Genomic DNA, 22,009 nt, shown 5'->3' on the forward strand with positions numbered 1-22,009 from the left:
TTACACTTTTTCCCCAAGAGTTACAAATGAACTGTCCATTTGAGGTTTAAAGAAACAATTGGAAACTAGATTAAAATGCAAAGCAGATATGGAAGGTAATATCTTGTAGATAGCAGAGTTTCATGGCCCATTAAACGCTAATACTCACCATAAGTTCAACATAGTCAACCCATCTAGTTACTTTTTATTGCATTATCAGCTCAATAACTATAGAATTAAATAAATTCTGACATGTTAGCATGGGGCTGACTATCACTAGATAGTGTGTAGAAGTGATAATGTAAAATATATTGAGTCTAAGCCTAATTTTACCTCTTTTTGTTAGCTTAACTATGGCTAGTTTTAATAGTAATAGGTTAGTATCATTAATATCTAGCTAAACAGCGTAGCCCCAAGATGCTAACATCAAAAAATGGTCGCTAATGGTCCCAACATGAGCACTCTCTGTTCCAACTGCAGTGTGTCTTTTTACCCAGAGGTTGATATCAGCAAAACTGTTATTATGGGAATCGTCATGGTGGTATTTTTCATTTTCGGTATTCTTGGAAACATGCTTGTCATCTTGTCCGTTTTGTTCCACCACCACTGGCGCTCTGTGACGCACTACTTCATCGTCAACCTCGCTGCCGCCGACCTCCTCCTCAGCTCTGCGGTCATGCCGTTTTCCGCCGCCTCCGAAGCATTGGGACGATGGGTTTTCGGACGGACATTTTGCAGCGTGTGGGCGGCTTTGGACGTTCTGTGCTGTACAGCGTCAATACTTAGCTTGTGCGTCATTTCCATTGACCGCTACCTTGCTGTTAGCTACCCTTTACGTTACCCGACCGTAGCAACCGGGAGACGATGCCTTGCTGCGGTCGCTTGCCTGTGGGGCCTATCCGCGGCTATATCCGTTGGGCCGCTTTTCGGATGGAAGCAACCGCAACCTGAAGACGAAACGGTTTGTCAGATCACGGAAGAACCTGGATACGCCTTGTTCTCAGCTCTCGGTTCATTCTACATACCTCTGGCGATTATCTTGGTCATGTACTGCCGAGTGTACACCGTGGCGACTCGGGAGACCAAGAGTTTGAGGAAAGGTAGCAAAGGAGAGAATACGGAGGGAGTGACGTTGCGGATACATCGTGGTAACGCTGGACATTCGGACAAGCAGGATAGCGTGAAGCATAAGCGCGCCTCCTTCGCTGTGCTGAAGAGGATAAAGTTTTCCAGTGAGGAGAAGGCAGCTAAGACTCTTGGGATTGTCGTGGGCTGCTTCGTTCTCTGCTGGCTGCCGTTCTTCCTGGTGCTACCCATAGGTATGTACCACTTCTACATTACGACACAAACTACAGACTCAACCATAATTTGTATTGGTCCCAATGAATGAAAAAAAACGAAATACTTGATTGGTTGAGCGATACAATAAGGATAAGCAGGTGATGCCATTAGTTGCAAGTTACAGGTCAGGTTTTTTGGCTAGATTAGGGTGACCAGACATCCCTATTTACCCAGGATAGTCCCAGTTTTGAACCCTTTGTCCCTTGTCCCAGCAGATTTATCCAAAACCATTGATTTGTCCCAGTTTTATTCAAGAAATGTCCCAGATGTCCATATTTTTACCCAATCTGATCCCCGCCAACAGGACGGAGGGCCATATATTGTCATTTGTTTGGCTAAAATACAAGAAATTGTGCTTGAAAATGAGCATAAGGCAAAAAAATGCACCAACAGAAGTCCATCCGATTATATACAAACCCACAAGTGAGTCGAGAAGGGACAATGTTACGTGCTCATTTCAGTTTTATACACACGTGGACAAAATTGTTAGCACCCTTCAATTAATGAAAGAAAAACTCAGAATGGTCACAGAAATAACTTGAATCTCATTGACAGTTACAGGAATCGTTTGATTGCAGTGATTGCCTCAAAAGGTTGCGCAACAAAATATAAAATTAAGGGTAGCATCATTTTTGTCCAGGCCTTTTTCATGAGTTTATTTATTTTTTAATAATTCTGTTGGAGCATGGTTGAAAAGCAATGTCTGACTTTCATTGGTTACATTTCATAGAATTTTTATTTATTATTACTTTTGTCAGATTCAAGTTATTTCTGTGACAGGTACCAACAATTTTGTCCACATCTGGATATACCACCCTACCATCCCTGGCTGTGTCCCAGTTTTTCTTGTATAAAACTGGGATGGATTGTTACACAGCCAGAAACAATACAGTGTCCCGTTAAGTTGAATCCACCATGTGTTAGTTAGGGCTGTGCAATTAATTGAATTTCAAGAGAGATTCTAATCGTCAATAATCAAATCGGATCTTTTTAATGGCGAGCTCTTCGGTCGTTTGGGGTTTGGTTCAGAAACTTTGTGGATTCTAATAACGTATTAGTCTCACATAGAGCTTTTCCAGACCCTCAAAGTCTCTTCTCTTGCCGTGTCAATTGTTACCATAGCGATAGTGGCAGTGGATGATTGTCTGTTTGCGTAGGTCTATGTGTCTGTCCTGTTATAGCCCTGCAACAAACTGGCCATTGTCCACTGTGTACCCTGCCAAAGGCCCAAAGTTGTGGCCCGTAACAGGAATTAGCAAAAGAAGATGAAGGAATTAAAGGTTTGTGCGTCAAATTTATCAAATGTATCACTTCGGTAAAAGTTTTGCATGGATTTTTTCACTTGTGTTCTGATTTAGAGTTTAGTTTTTTTAATTGAGTTAGAGGAGAAGACATTTGTATTGTTTACGTAATGAGACAAGTGACAAAAATCTCAATTAGTACGAAGTCCCTATGCAATCGCTGTAATTGTTGTTGTATGAATGCTTTAACTGATAGTGACAGACAGTAAACTAGATTGAGGCCTGGGGAAGGGAAAGCAAATAGAAATAAGATCAAATCCTGGATGGTGAGATGGACTGTACCGCGAAAGCCACAGCAGCACCTCCAGGCTTATCAAAGGTCTTCATTTTGAGCTTTCAGAGAGTGACCCTTTAATTCCATGTGTGCTCGAAGGGTCCAAACACAGACAAGTAATATCTGCGGGAAAGCTGGTCATTTCAGGATCGCTCTTCTCTGGAAACTAACTAGAGTTCGTCCTTTCTGCCGGAAAAAAGACCGAAAAGCTTGACAAAAGATGGAGGATAGAAATAGAATTGTAAAAGACAAAACAAAAATAAACTCAGATACTATTTGATGCTGAAGCTATGGTGTCAAAACAGTACTTCTTTGAGCACGTAACAATACTAAACATGACAAGTTATTTTTTGAGAATGGTGTGGGGAAAAAAAAGTATAAAACCGCAATATTAAATACATGGCTTTGTGTTGAAAATTGCCGTCTGTTGTAGAAAGGAGTGATGTTTTTTTAGTCCTATGTGGCATTGTCTTCTTTTCCTTTTTCCAATATGAATGGACGATGTGTGTCCCTGATTGGCTAATTCTCTTGTCAATCACACCCATCTGAAAACGGGGAGATTCACCATTGACCAGACTTTTCATCTTTACAAAGTATTGAAGAAGTGTGAAGAATAAGTAATCTGGATCATAGACAACTTGCAATTGAAAAAATGCAAGATATTTAAAACAGAACTAAGTAACTTCAGGGACAGAGCTCCCCCTGCAGCTCCTTTATGAGAATACATTGTTTATTCTTTTTAAAAAGCTGCAAAATCTTTTTCTCTTCCTGGGAAACCTGGAGAATTTGGGTTGGAGTCTGCCATGTTGCAAGGCTGGTTTTCCATGCAGAGACAGCAGAGGGAGACAACGGGCCCCGAAAATACATATTTAACCATCACAGAGATTTAAAACAACATTTAACTTAGTTCTGTTGTAACTTTAATTACTATAGCAGAGCAATAACATCTCCACGGAGACAAGCATGTTGCAGATGCCCCAGCAGAAGTTTAACACGTTATAGACATTGTGCTTGTGTCTGCTGTATAGTACACCTGCAGATTATTATGTTAAAATGTGGGGAAAAAATTGCAATATTCATCTAAAATGAGGTAGTAAAAGAAAAAGGTTTGCCGTGTTAGAAAACTATGTTGCGAAGGTGAGATAATGGGTGAGATAATGTCACCTTAAACATTATCACAACAAAGAGCTGCCCATCACAGTAGCAAGTAACATTTTTTTAATTATTATTTGTATTTAAAAAGGGAGGTTAAATACAATTTTGAAAGGGTAAAAAAAGCTATAACATGGTTAAAGCTTTAAAACGTCGATTTTGTATGACAGATCCACTTTAAACCCACTCTCCAACTTAGAAGATGATTCAGTTACATTATATTCATTCATAGCCTGTAAACAGAAGAAGAAAATTTTGATGAAATATAGTGTTCCTATAGAGGAGGATATTCAAACAAACCAAACTCAGTCAAACTTTAAATAAATGCAGAGTCAACCTTGGGCTCTGTTGGTAGTGTTCTATGAAATGATGTTTACTGTGGGCTGCTGTAGCCTGAGCTGTGATTATAAAAAGATGATGGATTTTCTGAAGGACTCACTTTTGTTTGTGTAGAACTATTATATTTGATCAGTGACTAACTCAACAACGGCTATTGCTGCGTTGGAATTGACTTTCTTCAACTTTCTTGAAAGATAGTAAATAAAAGTTGGAAGAATGACGGGGCTCACAGTGACGCAAAGTAAAAAGTAATCACAAAAGCCACTGCAAACCGTTTATGAGCTAGTCCTCACTTACCTTATGCATTCTTGGCATGCTAATTATTCATAGAGATGAGTTTACGAGAACTTTTCACAACTTTTAAAGACCAGAGTGGAGTTTTTCCATCACTGTAAAGCTAATAACAACTAGCATTGTTAACACAGACAAAGACAAATTTTGCTCAAATACATGGAAAAAATGGGTACAGGGCTTTTGTTTTGTTTTTTACGTTTTAAGGTAAATGTGTAGTAGAAACTGGGTTGACAGTGGTGTTGTTGGTTAAAGCTTTGTCCTCTAGACAGAGGGTATCTGGTTCAAAAATTCACCCATTGCATAAAGTTTCAGAGATATTGCAATAGGATGGGCATCTGACATTAAAAAGTAAACTGCCAAGTCAAAGTGCAGTCAAAGAAATAGGTTATTAGAGGTGGATAGTACTCAGTTACATTTACATATGTACTTTTACTTGAGCACATTTGTATAATTCATCTTCTGAGACCAGTTTTAGCCTCCATTATTTCTGTGTAACAGTGCTCTTAGCGCTAAAATTAAGTTTAGGTTACTCTCTGAGAAAAGCTTTTGTTGATTTTTTATGATCTATACTTTGAAAATATGAGGTTTCATGCATTATTTAATGTTTGTCCTTCCAGTTATAACTTCAAATGTTATGTCCAAACATGCTCTATTGACTCATTGCCCAAAATAGTAAACCCTATTTCCCCTAGCTGTGTTACACTTACATTACATTACTCACTACTTTCTACTTCTTGAACCATATTAGTTTGAAGTAAGGACATACGTGAGTAGTATTTTGCTACTCCACCCACCACTGGAGATGGATATGGTTAAGACACAAGGAAAACAAAAATGAGCGAAAGCGATTGAGCTACAATAAGATTCCACTGAGCTTCCAATTCATGGGTGAACGGTAAACCCACTGCACCACCATCACATAGATACTGCAAAAGATTTTGAAAGTTCTAAGCCTGATTAACTCTTTCAAGTGTTCAACTAAATTAGTCTTGGATTTCTGTTAGAATTGCAACCACGTTGACTGGTAAAACCAATTGCAGAATCAAGGCCCATTATTACCAACTCAACAAACGCTAGTTACAGAGCAAGAAAAGACCTCATTTAAAATGTGATTGCCACATTGTGTTCTGCAAAATTGCTTTTTAAGATGGCATAAGGACAAATAAGTGGCTTGAAAGTTCTAAAAGTATTCCAAATGTGAGAGTAACTTTGGATTGGCTTGTCACACTGTTAGACCCGTGTACAATCTGACTCCCGCAGCTGTCGGGTGGTTCAGTGACAGACACACTGACACAGGCAATTAGAGACAGAGAAATGCATCGAATAAATTAAAGCTTATGCTAATCAAATAGTTAAATAAAAGTCCACATTTGTCTATGTTTGACTATAATGTGAATGTGCAGAGGGTTATAGCTCCTAAAATTAAACAAAAAATAAAGATTTAAATGTGTGGTTTAAAGACAGAGTAATATGGAAAATTGACTTTTTCTATCATGTTATAATGTTGTTCCCTCATCAGAATTATTCAAACCCTTCTTACGGCTAGCAGTACGATCCTGTCCAATGCTCAGCCCCTAGGTCTACATGGTTAAAAATAAAAGGTAAAATTTGTGTCTTATAGGGTACACTGGTTCGCCACAGGGTAGTAAAGAAGGTACAATTTACTACCCTTATTCACCTTATTCCTGAAGTTGCTGTGGGCACTGCTTGTAGGTTGCATGGGATTGCAAATCTTGGCAGCAAATAAGTTCTATATGGACTACAAAGCAGTTTTAAAGCCTTACAGAGAATTGGTGCAGTGTTGACTCATTGTTGCACATAAACATTGAACATATGAAACTTTCCCAAATTCTCTGTTGAAAGGAATGGGGTTCCCACTTAACCTGAAGTGCCACAACAAAGAAAGGGAGGTTTAGTCACATTTATGGAAAAAGTGGGCGGGGCAGAACAAGGTAAATATTTTTTACCCTTCCAGAGCAAATTGTACCCCAGGGAACATAGATACATCTTGAAGAACATATTTGTACTCTGTCTGTACCCTTATTTCAGATGTTTATGCGTATGTCATCATGATAATTGTGCATAAACATACAAAAGATAGATTTAAAACAATATACAACAACTTTACAAACCTGATAAGATGTGCAGTAGTTTCATTAGCGTGATGCACACTGATTGTTTTGATAGTGCTCTGAAGGGAGGGTGATTTAGCGCAGGGAGAAGAAAAGAGAGGTGTCAAAAATGAAACTGAAACGTATTAATGTTAATATGTAGTTTTTTGTCAAACATAGCGGGAATGGAACTTGTTCATTTTCAACAGTTTGATCCATATTTATTCCTCACTCACCTTATGCATTCTGAGCATCGTAAGTATTCACCACGATGAGTTTATAAGCACTTTTCACAACTCTTGCAGACAGTGTTTTTGCAGTGATGGTAAAGCTCACATCCAGCATGTCAACACACAATATTTCTACCTTAGAACTGTCTCGAGTTGGCTGAGTGGCCCCTCATTGGTAGATCAGTGAAAAATCCTCCTGCCCAAACAGCATTTTTCCCATAGAGCGCAATATAATCACAAACCGCTGGTGTTTGGCTGACAGGGCACCTACAACTTTCACAAAGGTCAGATTTTGTGTCAGTGTTTTCCTATTTTTAGATCATAAAGTTTTCTCAGCTCAAAACCCTTCAGTTGTTTGTCAGAGACCACGCTCCTTACACGCGCTCACATGGGAGAAGAGCGCAGCATTTACCGCCTCCGGATGGACTTAGCGGCTGAAGGATAAAGCAGAGACATGAACCATTGAGCTCGGCCCGTGGACTCAAATGGTTAGGCAGTGGAGCTTGATTAAGTTTCATTAAATAGTTGCAGAATTTGTAAATCTTTGGCTAAATTGTTTGTTTCTGATCTGATTGGAGAAGCTTAAATCTGGGTCCGTCCTCATGAAACACAACCCCCATGTAATAACTCACTCTGCATTTTTGATAGGAAAAATTGTGATAACTTGAAGTACTTGGAGCTACTTCTGCTTGTTTTCATTCATGAACATAAATATTCCTCAAGTACACGATTCCTGAGTGGTTGTTTTTTATTTTGCTCTTTACTTGATTTGACCTTTGTCCTAAACGGTACATTTAACATTTAAACAAACCAAACACAGATTCACAAGCACATTTATCATCTCAACATCTACTCACATCTGAGGTAAATATTATGGCAAAAACATTTAAGAAAGTTGTGAGTGAGATAATTAAACACAAGCACATTCTGGCTGTTACGTAAGCACTTTGAAGTCCACTCCACATCCGCACTCTTAGGAAATGAAATGTATACAGTGATGCAGATACCATCTCATCTGGGAAAGTCCAGGGTTAGTGGATTTAACTGGTAGACATAAAGGCACCTTAAAGAGAGTATTACAGGTTGTGTTTTTTCTAATTATGACTTGGTTTGATGGGTGGTAAAGATCACATTGGTTTTGCATTAGTTAAGTGGCAGTTTGTGGAAAAAAAGTAAAAACACTGAGATTGAAAATGGAATAGTTCTACCTGTGTCATGAACATGGAACAGTCCACCCAAAATTATGCACGAGGAAGACATTTTTCTGACAGTTTAGTTTAGTTTGTTTAGTTTATTTTGCAGGGACCATGTAGAGAAGAAGGATTGAAGAGTTGCTTTGTACCAGACTATAGCTCTCTTCATCTGCAGTTCCCTGAGACATACAAAACATTTAACGTTTAAACATTCATTTAACAAAATAACAGTGTTTTTATTAGTCTAATCACAGCTATTGTACAGTTTAGAGAAGTCATGGCCCTTGTTTACATTATGATTGCTACGTAACAGTTATGAAATTACCTCTGTTTGTCACATCTGTTGTCCGTGTCCAACCAGGAAGTAAAATGATAAGATAAAAGTGAGATTTTTAGTCAAATCTGAAATAAAATGACGTTAAAGTTGGGCTAAACACCTAAATTCCGAACACAACCACATTTCAAATACAGCCGCTCAATTTAGATCTAGACGTTTTTGAACAGAAAACTGCAAAGAAAACTGGGATCAATACTTTATGAAAATGTGAGCCTGGTCACCGGTGAATCTCCCTGTTTTCAAATGGCAGATTGACAGGTGGAGACACATATAGCCGATCTGTATTGGAAAAAAAACAAAGAAAAAAAATATCACAAACTGACCAATAAGCTCCTTCATTTCACAACATTGGAAAAAACTAATCTGATTTCATGATCCCATTTAACCAGGCTTGAGATGCAACTGAAGAGTGTGGGGATCAGACTGATATCAATCTGTATAAAAAAATAATAATACAGAGATTTCCAGAAAATTAACCTAGCTTGCAGGAAAATTATTGCCCCCCTCCCAAAAAAAACCCAAAAAAACAATAGGAACAGAAGATAATGCAATTAAAACACCATATGCACACTTTAGTAGAGAAAAAGGTGAATTTTGTGTTCCCACTTTAACTGTTTTAGTGAAATGAGTGGTCTAACCTGCATATGCACTTTAAAGATTTCCACTGGAGATAACAGAGTGCTTTGATGACCTTGCGTTCGGGGATCCAGTGTGTTCTACCAGGTGAAACACAAACACTATTGGTTCTGTTTAAACGGCTCACAGGTTATCTTCTGCACGAGTTAACCCTGGATTTATTTGTCAAGCTAAAAAAAATAACTTGTCACAGGTTATCTGCTTTCGAATTAGCAGAATTCCATTGCAATCATCAGTGAAACAGAATAAAGCTGGCGCCGTGAAGCTCAATGTGAAAAAAATAAATATTTTTTTTTTTTTTTTTTTTTTTTTTTTTTTTACAATTTTTGAATTAAAAATAAATGTATTTCTGAAGATTCAAAATAATATTATAAACAAAAAATTAACTCTGCATGAGATTTTAGTTTTCCATAATTTTCTGTTTGATTATAACTGCGTTGAGATCATTATTCACGTCTTAGTTGATTTTTTAGTTGTACCTTGAAACTCACATTAACATATAATAATATAGTGACAATATGCACTTCCTGATTGGACAATAAACACTTCACAGTTAGAATTAAGTTACGTATTAGGTGGTTGGTCAAAGTTATGCCTTGAAACCTTAATTTTTTTAAGACTCAATTTTTTTAGACACAATTTTACAGTTCAAATTTGGTACAACACTTAGAACATTAGCTGCACAGTAAAAACTACATTTCATATAGGTGGCAGTAGTGTGTAAAGGGAGTGCAGAGAAGACTAGACATGGGATGATTTAGTGTCACGCTTAACAGTTATGTCACGTCCACTGATTATGTGAATGTTCTGTATAAATCACCTTGTTTTCCCTAAGGACAGCTGCGGCAAACTGTGACCAGGAAGTGAATATAAACCATAACTATTTAAACTCACTATTAGAACTATGTTTTTCTGCTCAAGCCAATATCAAAATTTACAGTACAGTCAGTCACCCGTTCTACAGACAGAATTATGTCTGGGACTTAAACTGTCACTTTTATGTTGTGATAATCTATGTCTCCACATTATGAAACTGTACTGACTCACTGTACTCATTCATAGAGTGTGTAGGCGCTGAGGGAAAGGTGAGTCCAGAACAACACAACCAATGAGGTATAATTAAAGAAGAATCATTTGTGATTAATTGTGGCCTCCTTGTCAAAGCCTTATCTCAGAAGCTAAGCCGGGTTGGGCCTGGTTGGTACTTGGATGGGAGACCACTCCAGGTGCCACAGTGGGGCGCTAGTTGCCTCTCATTGTGTCCTTTGGCAAGGCACTTCACTCACCTTAACTAGTATGAAAGTGGTGTGTGTGTGTGATGTTGGTGGTGGTCGAAGGAGCTGGTGGTGCAGATTGGTAACCTCGCTTAGGGTCCATCTGCCCCAGGGCAGCTGTGGCTACAGTCTTAGCTTACCACCACCAATACATTATTATTAATAGTAACATTTTTTATCAGCAGTCATGTTCTAATTGCAATACTCTATGGAAGAACTCAAATTATACAGAGCTGGACATGTCCATTTATCAAAGTATCCAATATTGCAATTAACTTATTATTTGTAGTACGTTATCTAATCCTCATGCTCTGCATTAACATATTTTTATTTCTGGTAATAAAACTTTAAATTTATAGTAACTGCTGTGAAGTAAATTGAATAATTATCCATGATATACAAACCGTCAAAATGAGTTTCCTCCACAGGGTGGCTGTGCACTCCCTTAGAGAGAGGGTGAGGAGCTCAGTCACACAGGAGAATGCCTCCCGGATGTGTCCCAGGGGAGGTGTTCCATGCACGTCCCACCGGGATGCAGCCCTGAGGAAGACCCTTGAAACGCTCGAGGGACTATGTCTCTCGGCTGGCCCGGGAATGCCTCGGGAATAAAGCAGAAGACAGTGCATGGATGGATGTGTTCATATGGTGTATTGACCTGTAAACAGACTACAATTTGTCACAGACCAGTGTAAGTGAATATTCATCAATAATTCAAAAAGACCACAGACACGCCATTATGTCAGTTTAAACCCTTTATCAATCCATTCTCTGGTCTAGGTTTCACCTTATTTATTATCAGAATTTTGTGTAAAAAAAAAAAAAATCCTTCAAAATCTTTCCCCCAGTTTCCATCTTCACTACTGCTGCGTCTCAGTATCCTTCTGTACATCAGCCCACCAATGAAGTCCTATGTCTAACCCAAGTCCCCCCTCTAACCCTTTAAATCCCTGTTTCAGACTCTGGGGCCTCTGTCTGGCCTTACAGTCCTTACCCTGCGTGACAGCCTATAGCTTCTATAGGTTTTCCCAGTGTATAGCAGCAGGCGATAAGCTGCCAGACGTTTAGGAACCAAAATATAAGGCACATTCTTGGGATTTCCAGAGCGCTCGACCCGATGGTGACCTGAACACGGTGGAATCTGTCCTTTCTTCCTTTCGCATCATTTAACGTGGCTCTTTCAAATGTCAGTCTGGAGCAGGGGCAGACAGGTTAAAATGATTGGATGGGCATTACGTAATAAGAATCATACACTGTACAATAAAAAACAGTATAGTAGCTGCCCTTCCCCATGTTCCATTCATTCCGCTAATGAAACTACCGCACATTGCATTAGTTTTGTGAAGTTGTAGTCTATTGTTTAGTATTGTGCTTTTTAATATTTATGGAAAATGGACGTGGAAGAGCACTGACTGTAAGGAGGGTTCAAATAGAGCCCAGGAGAGATCGTTAGATTACTCAAATATGTATGGGTGACATATTCAGGCGTGTTTTGATGAAGGAATGTTATAAATTGGCAGAAAGCGCAATCTGTCTATTTCCTTATTGACTGATGTTGTGTTGATTGGACCAATGTTTCTGCAGAAATCCACATGTAAAGTTTGGAATTACTTTGTAAAATATACTAAAGCCTAAAAGCATCCACGCTGCCACTATCAGCAGGAACAAATGCAATGTTCATGTGCTAAATGAGGTCTTACGTTTCACTCATAAACGGTGTGAAAATAGTCGTTTACTTTCCGTAACTTAGATTATAATGATGAGAAGCAGCAGAGGAGTGAAAGAGGAGAAAAGGTGAGGAGCTGCTGTTGGATCAGAGAGAGGGAGAGGAAGAGGAAGAGGAGGTTAACGGCACCATACACATAAACACAGAGGAAAGACGACACTGGACTTTTATTCAAACTGCGCAGTTTTAAGTCAAAACTTGTGAAACGTAAGGACACGTGAGGAAACATAAAGAGACGTGCTGTGACTCACATCTTTCACCTAAACAAGAGAGCGTGACTCACATCTTTCATCTAAACAAGAGTTGTGACTCCTCTTCAGCACCACACACTTTTTTTGCCATAGAACTGACTGGCAACCTGTTGATTAAAATGCGTTCGGTTTATCATCAAAATTGACCAAAGTTTGAATTGCGACCTATCAATCTTTCGATTTTCGGCACAGCCCTATCTAAGAGTAGAGTTTAATCTGTTTGGTTTTTTTTCATGGCCAGTGCTGATACAAATGTTTTCAGATGCATTTCAAGATTAATACGTGGGACTTAGTTTAATAATATCTGCCAAATTGTATGTTATTAAAGATGCAGTTTGTGTATCGTTTCTAGTGAAGGCTATGCCACCTGCTTGTCTCCATGGCGATGTTATTGCTTTAATTTTATTTTATCAAGCAGGATCTGTGGAGAGGTGACCCTACTCACAGTAAGAATGCATGGTATTTTATTAATAAAACAAGAGAGCAAGATGAATAAGTTGAATCCAGGCAAAGCGATCACATCTTTACATGCACCTTTAAAGTTACTAAGAACTCATAGCTACTACATGGCACTGCATCAAATCCCTGTTTTCCTAGACCTGTAAGTGGACAACGTACAGCGCCCCCTTCTGATGCAAGGAAGTTAACGTTGATTCAAATAGTTCAATGATTTATTCATTTGTTTTAGTCTGAAGTTGGCAAATGTATCAGTAACAGCTTGAGAAAAGTACATGAGAAAACTGTTGGTGCAAATATTTATGGGAGAGGACATTTTAGATAATGAAAAAAGGATGGATAAATTAAATGTTCTTTTGAAAACCTTACTTTATAATGCATACAAGACATCTTTATTCTCCTCATCATTTTACTGCATTGTGTATCTAATAGCGACACCGATACTATATAAAACCCAGCAGGTGTTTCCCTTTCCATTTTCTTTTCTCACAGTTACTCTCTGCTGCAGTATTGTCTTGTTATGTGCTCTGTCTAGATTGTTTCAAAACTTTCATTGGAATTGAGACGAAATTCCCGTGTTGGTTTAAAAACTCTTCTGTTAAGTTTTTCACTACTAAACTGTGCATATGGTGTTTTAATGGCTACTGTTCCTAGTTATTTGGGGCGACTTTAAGCATAAACAAGGTAAATTTGCAGTTTTCTGGTCAAAAATGCCAAAATCTATGTTTGTGTTGACTTCAGTGGTCTCTGCAATTTCAAGTAGTTGGTGACATCACAGAAGACTGCCCTGACTACAGCCAGGTGTTTCTGATTGCAAACATTTGGCTGCAGGGGCAGAGTTTGAAGTGTGGATACCTGTTAGAGCAATCACACTCCCCCCTCCTCCTTCACTCTTTTCTTTAGTCTTTCAGGCACTGCCGAGTTTAGCTGCTCTATTTAAAATGTAGTTGCAGCTAAACTTGCGTCTTATTGTGAGCGGATCTGGCCTGTAACTTGACCTGGTGGCGCCAACTGCGTGTCTACATGGAGATAGATATGTTTAATGCCATAATGCAGGCACAAGAACAACGTCTCCAGACAAGCAGGTGCATCTTTAAGACATAAAACATGAAATACTATGTCCAATTAATCATGATTATTGATGTTATTGAAGGTTAATCATGATTTTGTTTACACTGTATGTTTAAACATAATCTGACTATAGTAAATGGATGTAAATCACAAATGTGCAAATTATGTTGGCCACTCACAGGAAATAAGTGATGTTTTGAAGTCATGAAGTTTACTTTAAAGGTGCACTATGTAACTTTTTGAGTAGAGGGTACCTGCTTGAAGATGTTAGTGCTTTGGAATGTTCCACAGTTGGGCATTAAACATATCTATATGGCATTTATGTTTATTAATAAAATTTTAATGCTCAAACATATCTTGAAAAACATGCATTCTTACTGTGGGATTGATTGCCTCTCCATAGATCTGACCTGTAAGTTGCCCTGGTGGTAACGCCTGCTTGTCTCCATAGAGATAAGTAAGTGTAATGTTATACTGTGGAACTTTCTGGGCAAGGCAATAACATCTCCATGGAATTAACCAGGTACCGGACTATCCATCTAAAATTGAAGCGTACGATGTAACTTGCTGATGGGGGTGCGCTACCTGCTTGTCGTCAGGGAGATGTTATAGCTTGGCCTGGAATGTTCCACGGTATGACATTAAACTTTTCTATCTTGCATTTATTTCATTACAGGTGTAGTACGTTGAAAAACATGTACTCTTACTGTGTGTTGAGTTGCCTCTCCACAGAACAGACCTGTAACTTGCCCTGATGGCACGACCTGCTTGTTTCCATGTTTAATCCCATACTGTGTAACTTTTCTGAGCAAAGCAAAGCAAACATATCCTTGTAGCCCAGCAGGTAGCAGTCCCTCCATTTAAAAACATGCACATGCTTTTGGAGACACAGTAAATGGAGTGATTTAGTTCACTGTGTCAATATTTGCGCTAATACTAACAGCAGAATGTTTCTTCTCACAAAACCACACACATTTGGTATTGTATTCGAAGCTCCATTTGCCATCTAAAGACTCCAATAATGCAGTGTGAAAAAACATAGACCGACAAAGGTGACTGCACAAAGCTTTCCCTTGAAATTACAAGAAATTACTGTTATTTTTGTGGAGAAGTTGCTACAGTATTTCTCTGGTGTGGAACCCTCAAAGTGTCATCTAATAACAGCAATCAGACTCAATTACCCATAAAGCCACAGTGCTACACAAGGGAAAAATACTGACTGTGATTGGTGGAGGCTTTTCTTTGAGTGAAAGGAAGGTTATTATTGCTAGCTACAAAAGTCATTACAGCTACTACCTGAACGATCAAAATCTTCTTTCTTAAAACTTATTTCACCTTAACAGACCTTAACAGTCATTTGAAGAGAAGGTTTTACACGTCTGTGTAGCATTAAAAAAAAAAAAAAAAAAAAAAAAAAATATATATATATATATATATATATATATATATATATATATATATATATATATATATATATATATATATATATATATACATAGTTTTTGCTATCCTTTATTGTCTGTGTAACGCCTCAGTCGTCCAGGTTTGATCCATTGTAAAAGCCGAAGTCTATCAACTGTAGGAGTTGTAAACTCTATCAACAGTCTATCAACAGTCTATCAACTGTAGGAGTTGTAAACTCTTACAGTTGATACAGTCTTCCCGCCTACAACAAAACATTGTAAGACTGAAGACTGTTTCGCTGCTCATTCAAGCAGCAAAGCAAACACTAAGTTAAATCTATCAACTGGACAAAACGTTGTAGAAGTGAAGACGTTTTGCTGCTTATCCAAACCCCTTCTTCAGTTCTGGATGAGCAGCACGTCTTCACTCTTACAACGTTTTGTCCGGTTGATAGATTTAACTTCAGCTTATGCTATGGTAAGGGGGGAGCTTCAGCTCCTCACAGGTTTTAAAGATAGCCATCTTCTCCTTCTCTAGTTTATTTTTTCTTTACCTCTCCTGGTCTACCTCTTGTTGTAGTGCACTGTTCTTCTAGACCAGCAGGGAGCGCTCTTTTATAAACAGCTCGTCTGACAAACTGTATCTCTCCAGCATCAGGGAGCGCTCTACCCTTAGGTCTTCACAGGTCGTTAAAAGGATAGCCTTGTCTTTCTCAAGTTCAGCTGTCCTATTTTTCTCCTGTTCCACCTCCTGCTGTAAAACACGGTTTCTTTCAACCAGCAGGGGGCGCTCTACCTTTAGGTATTCAAAGGTCCTCAAAATGGCAGCCTTGTCTTCCTCTAGATCAGCGTTCCCATTTTTCACCTGTTCCACCTCCTGCTGTAGTACACTGTTCCTTTCGGCCAGCAGGGTGCGCTCTCTTAGCGTTTTCTTCAGGAGCTGTGCTAGGAAAATGCACTTTTCCTCCTGCTGGGAGAGCTCTACGTCCATCTCACCACAGGTCCTCAAAATGGTGTTCTTCTCCTCCATTTTTAGGCATGAGTGTGTTGCTATGGTTACATATGAATGCCAGTACAACAGTGATTTATTTACATAATTGTTTATTAAAGCAGTATTAAGTAACATTTTCACCTGATTAAACGTCCATGTGATGGTTAAATTCGTGTTTCCATGGTGTTTGAAGTGTCGTCTCCAAAAAGCGTCTGCTTCCTGTGTGCAGAAAACCAGCCTTGCAATATGTCCGACACAGCCCTAAGAGAGTTCTTATGGGAAAAGCTGTCTCGTATTTTATATTTGGTAAAATGTTTTTGTATGTGATTATACTGCTTTATTTCAATTTTAAAAAGTCTTTAAACAACATGTAGTTAACTTTATGTTGTAGTTTTGGAGACTTTCTGGGATCCAGGACTACACCAGGATTAAACTGGGTATAAATCAGCACTATCAGGATAAGATAGGCACATATCAAACTAATTATACTAAAATAATGATCAAACCTTGTTAAACTGATCTCGTCCGATCTCAGAAGCTAAACAGGGTTGGGCCTGGTTAGTACTTGGATGGGAGACCATGAGGAAAACCCAGTGGGGGCACCTGTGGCAAAACTGTTGTTGTGCCCATAGGCAAGACACTTCACCGACATTGTCTAGTATGAATATGTGAGTGTTGGTGGTGATGGTCGAAGTAGCATATGGCACAGATTACTTTACCACTGAGTATGGAGCAAATTAATAATATACAAAATTGTAAAGCAAATTTGAGTGTCTGGAAAAGTGCTATAGTTAAATTCAATTTCATTTATATTGGACATTTAAAATACAACTTAAGCTGCCCAAAGTGCTTCACATAAAAAGCAGATATGTATAAAATTTGACAAATAGGCAAAGAACAGTAAAACAATAAAACACCAAGATATCCTGCTTAGCTTGACCCAAATGCCAGGGAGAAAATGTGGGTTTTCAGTCTGGTCTCAAACTGCACTACAGACTGATAAGATTAATGCATTATTATTCATTCTGAACACAATTATTCCCCAAATGTTGGAAATGTTGATTTCAATTGCTAATAACTCACTTAGCATTTGGATCCAGGACCTGGAGAAATGAACCCTCAAGACATTGTGATAGTGTTGGCAGTGTGTGCCAATATCCCAATTTAAATAAATTAAGAGACGACTGTACCATATTTTCTCATTTGTCTAAGATGCCAACATTAATCAAAGGTACTGCACATTTATACACACTTAAGATGCACAATGCACTTTTTGTATTTTTGTCCAAATACTACAGTTTCCTTCATCTTACATAATAACGCACCATACACCCCTGCTCTGCAAACTGCTCCTTCTACTTTCTGAAGAGGTGAACACAGGAATTCAATTACGAGCAGCTAAACAGAACAAATAAAAGAGCGTACAGCGGGCCCTGTTGGTTTGCACTGCCCTGATGCCACTGCTGCTGCTATATATGAAAACCTATTATAGATAACAAGCATGGGGTCTAATGACCCGTGATGTATCCATGCCTGCTCTCACCCTAGGGTGCTCCCAGGACACCCATGGATGGTCCGTACTTATGCATTTCAATTAAGATGGACATACCCAACTTCAGTCGTGAGTGGCTGAAGAATGATTGGATTTTTTTTTTCTTTTTCAGCACGTTTTTTCTTCAGTGCTTTAACCATAGGGGTTGGAAGAGATCTGCAGGTCATGTAGTGCTTTTTAAATTATGTTTGTAAAGGTCTTATATTGCAAAGACTCCAGCTGCTGTTGGACTGATGCAGGAAGTAGATTTAATCAGGTTAAAAATGAATATACACTACCAGTCCAGTACCTTTATCAATGTTTTTTTTCTTTAGTTTACTCATTTGTACATTTTATATACATAGGGAAGACATCGAATGTATGATGCAAGATGTATGGAATTATTATCAGTATCCACACATTGCTGCAGACCTTGGCCTTTGCTCAATGATCTTCTTGATGACGTCTCCTGAAATGGTTTTCACTTCACAGGTGTGCTGCGTCAAGCTCAAGAAATGTCACGAGTGCAAAGCAGGGATCAAAACAAAGGGTGGCTATTTTTAGAAATCTGAAAAAAAATTGCATAATAGGTTTATTATTTAGTCTATTATTGAGTATTATTTGTTTACTACATTCCATATTTGTCCGTTCATAGTTTTGATGCCTTCAGTGAGAATCTACAATGTAAATAATCATGAAAATAAAGAAGAACTATAAATGAAAAAGTATGTCCAAACTTTTGACTGGTAGTGCATGTCAGAGTTGGTTAGCTGCATGTTGTTGTAAATTTTAGAGTTGAAATGAACAGAATGAGTGACAAAGGTAGCAGGCTAGTTCCAGTCAGAGGGACAGTTGCACTAATCAACTTTTAGCCAGATTTTTGCTATTTCCAAAACCATACCTAGAGTTCACTAGGCCATCTGCTTCCCCACGTAGATCCTAAAATGTTCGGTCCCACCTTATCACATCATTAGGTGCTAATCCAGGAAAATTGACATTCTCAACTCCAGTCTTAAAAAGGCTGAGGAATGATTGGATTCTTCTTTCTGAAATGGTATGTGGGTTCTTGGGTGTCCTACGAGGATAAGAAGTGACACATGCTTACTTAGCACTGAGACCAGCATGTGCCAAAGAGATATACGCCACTATAGTTCACTCATAGAGGATTCTGCAAGGTTGTCCCCAATCCGAAGATATAGACTTCTTAGATAGTTAATGGAGCCTGTTATAAATGCTTAGCTGTGGGCTTTTCAGGCCAAGAAATTCAGACTCACAGATAAAAATTGATTTAAATTGCTGTAGATTTGTCTTTTTCTTCAGTATTTGCAGGCAGGGGTCATAGGACTTTCGTGATCTTTTATGCTTGTTATAACAGTGCTCACTCATCATTAAATTGGAATTAAACACACTTTTTGCCAACTATGTATATGGTGTAACTGTGTAATACTGTTGCAATTTCAGTGCAGATAGGTAAATTTGCAACTTTCTGGTCACAAACATAGAAAACTAAGTGTGTGCTGCCTCCAGTGATTACTCCAGTTACTTGTAGTTGGTGACAACACAAGAGATTGCCCCGATTACAGTCAGGTGTTTCTGATTACAAACACTTGGATGCAGGGGTTGAGTTTGAAGTGTGGATGCCTGATAGACCAATCACAGTGCTCCTTAATACCACCCTCCAGACCCTGCCCCCCTCACCCCTCACGCTCTTCTTTAGTCTTTCAGGCACTGATCTATTTTGAAATGTGGTTGTGGGCGGAGTTTATGTGTCTGGTCTCACTTTAACCTACCCAAAGATGCATTTTGATTGATTTATGTATGTTAGGTTAGGTTTCTGATTGCTCAAAAATCCCTGTGGTCACCTATCCCCACTCACACTTCTGTAATTCTGTAATTTAGATTATTCAAGATATTCAAAATTTGGGCCATACAGGCTGGGTTCAGTGGAACAACAGCAATGTCACCATGTAAACTCTGTGTGTGTGATATCATGAGAGTGTGGGAGGGCAAAGTGATACTGAGAAGTGTGAGTGCATGAGTTGTGTGTGGATTTTTTTTTTTAATACTTTTTGATTCTCTTGACAAATTCACTGTATGTACTGAAATTTTTTCTACAAATAATCCCATTGCTTTTTAGAGAAATCTGAACAGTTAAAAGCCCTTCTGAGGACTGGTGTTGTGACAAACATGTAACTGAAAATCTGCTGCTTGTTGCGGTGAAATGCCACTATGAAAAAGTGTGGCCTATCAGCTCTGACATTTTGAGCAGGAAGTTGAAAATGTAAAATGATGATCGTTAAGCAATAATAAGGCATCTTTTAATTTATAACTTAACGTATGCATGATTCCTTAGAGCTAAAAATGTTTGGTTCCACCTTATGACATCATTAGGTGGTAATCCAGGAAGTCCATACACTTTACCACATACACTTTCAAATGTATTTAATTTAATTTAATTTAATTTAATTTAATTTAATTTAATTTATTTTTATTGTTATTTTAATTTAATTTAATTTAATTTAATTTAATTTAATTTAATTTAATTTAATTTAATTTAATTTAATTTAATTTAATTTAATTTAATTTAATTTAATTTAATTATTATTATTATTTTTTAACTAGGATAATATATATATATATGTATAAACATGTTTTGTTTTTTTGTTTTTTTTACTGCTGTCCAGAGCTTGGATTTCCAACGCCAAGATCTCAAATGTGAACTTACCAGCTATTAGCCTCATTTGAAGTGTTTGGAGTGCCATTTTCTTGTACCGTGATAACCAAAAATCCAATTATACTTGTTTTCCATATTGTAAAACTTTGAATCTACCAGCTGTTTCTAGCCTCATATGAACAGCTTACATTTCTTTGCTTTTACTGTCACATCCTAACAAAAAAGAATAATAGCCCTACTTTTTTTGTAAGCTGTAAAACCTTCAAACAAGAGTAGTTACAAACAAACAAATAAAATCCAATGTTATATACTTATGATTCCCTTGTTTGTTTCTGCAGGCTCCATCTTCCCCTCCTGCAAGCCCTCGGAGACTGTCTTCAAGATCACCTTCTGGCTGGGCTACTTCAACAGCTGCATCAACCCCATCATCTACCCCTGCTTCAGCAAGGAGTTCAACCGCGCCTTCCAGCACGTCCTGAGGGGGCGCTGTCTCCGCACAGGCCCTCAGACCTCCGTCCCCGTCACCTCCACCGCTGCCGCCCCCATAACCCAGGTCGTGCCCCTCCCTGCAGCCAGTCAGGTGCTGGAGAGTTCAGGCCCGTCCCCGTCCATCTGCTTCTGCAGCTGTTGTGGAGGTGGTGGAGGTGGGAAAGGACATACGCAGTCACGGAGTAAGGTTCTTCTGAAGACGTGGTGCTTCTCCAGGAGACAGGGGACGAGGGAGAACTCAGGGTCGGCTAAAGTTCTAAGGCTTTCCATCGGGGCAGCTGGGGAGGAAGTGTAACAGTTTAATGAACAATGAGATGGTTTTTGAAAGCTGATACATAAAAAGGGTCCATGTTACGCTACGTTCTGACCTATGTTATAAAGTTTCCTCATCAAAAGCAGACCTGGAGTTGTGTTTTGTTTCAGTCACACATGTTTAACACACAAATCCTGCATATTTAGGTTGAGTTCTTCTCTAAAATGGACAATGAAACAAAACACAACTCATTCTAACATCCTAAAACCTCACAAGAATCCATTTTGTGTAATATAGGACCTTTAAACATGGACTGTGTACATTTACTCATAGAGTGTTCCCCACCAGCTTGTCTCCAAGGAGATGTTAATCCTTTTCCATGAATATTCCACAGTATGGCATAAAATATATCAATCTAGCATTTCTTCAATTACAGGTTTTTTATTGCTAAACAAATACATTGATTTGACCTGTTATTTGACCTGCTTGTCTCCATAGGGGTAAGTAATGCCATACTCTGGAGCATTCTAATCAAAGTATTACCATCTTCATAGAGACAAGAAAGTAGTGGGCCCACCACCTGAAAAGTTACATAGTGCACCTTTATTTGCTACCAAACTGTGTACATGTTTTTAATAGCATTATCGACTGTTCCTAGTCCTCTTTTGCAGATTATAATAAAAAATAGATACATTTGCAGCTTTGT

The 22,009-nt window shown here is 38.5% G+C and overlaps 1 protein-coding gene across 1 annotated transcript; it reads left to right on the forward strand.

Annotated features, from left to right (window-relative positions):
• Positions 1–431: 431 nt before the first annotated feature.
• adra1ab (adrenoceptor alpha 1Ab) lies at positions 432–21,402 on the forward strand. Its single transcript, XM_033975903.2, has 2 exons — positions 432–1,298; positions 20,900–21,402. The coding sequence occupies exons 1-2, from the start codon at positions 434–436 to the stop codon at positions 21,343–21,345; spliced, it is 1,311 nt and encodes a 436-aa protein (XP_033831794.2). The 5' UTR covers positions 432–433; the 3' UTR covers positions 21,346–21,402.
• Positions 21,403–22,009: the final 607 nt, after the last annotated feature.

This window comes from Periophthalmus magnuspinnatus, chromosome 12, assembly GCF_009829125.3.
Source record: "Periophthalmus magnuspinnatus isolate fPerMag1 chromosome 12, fPerMag1.2.pri, whole genome shotgun sequence".
NCBI classification, from domain to species: Eukaryota; Metazoa; Chordata; class Actinopteri; order Gobiiformes; family Gobiidae; genus Periophthalmus; species Periophthalmus magnuspinnatus.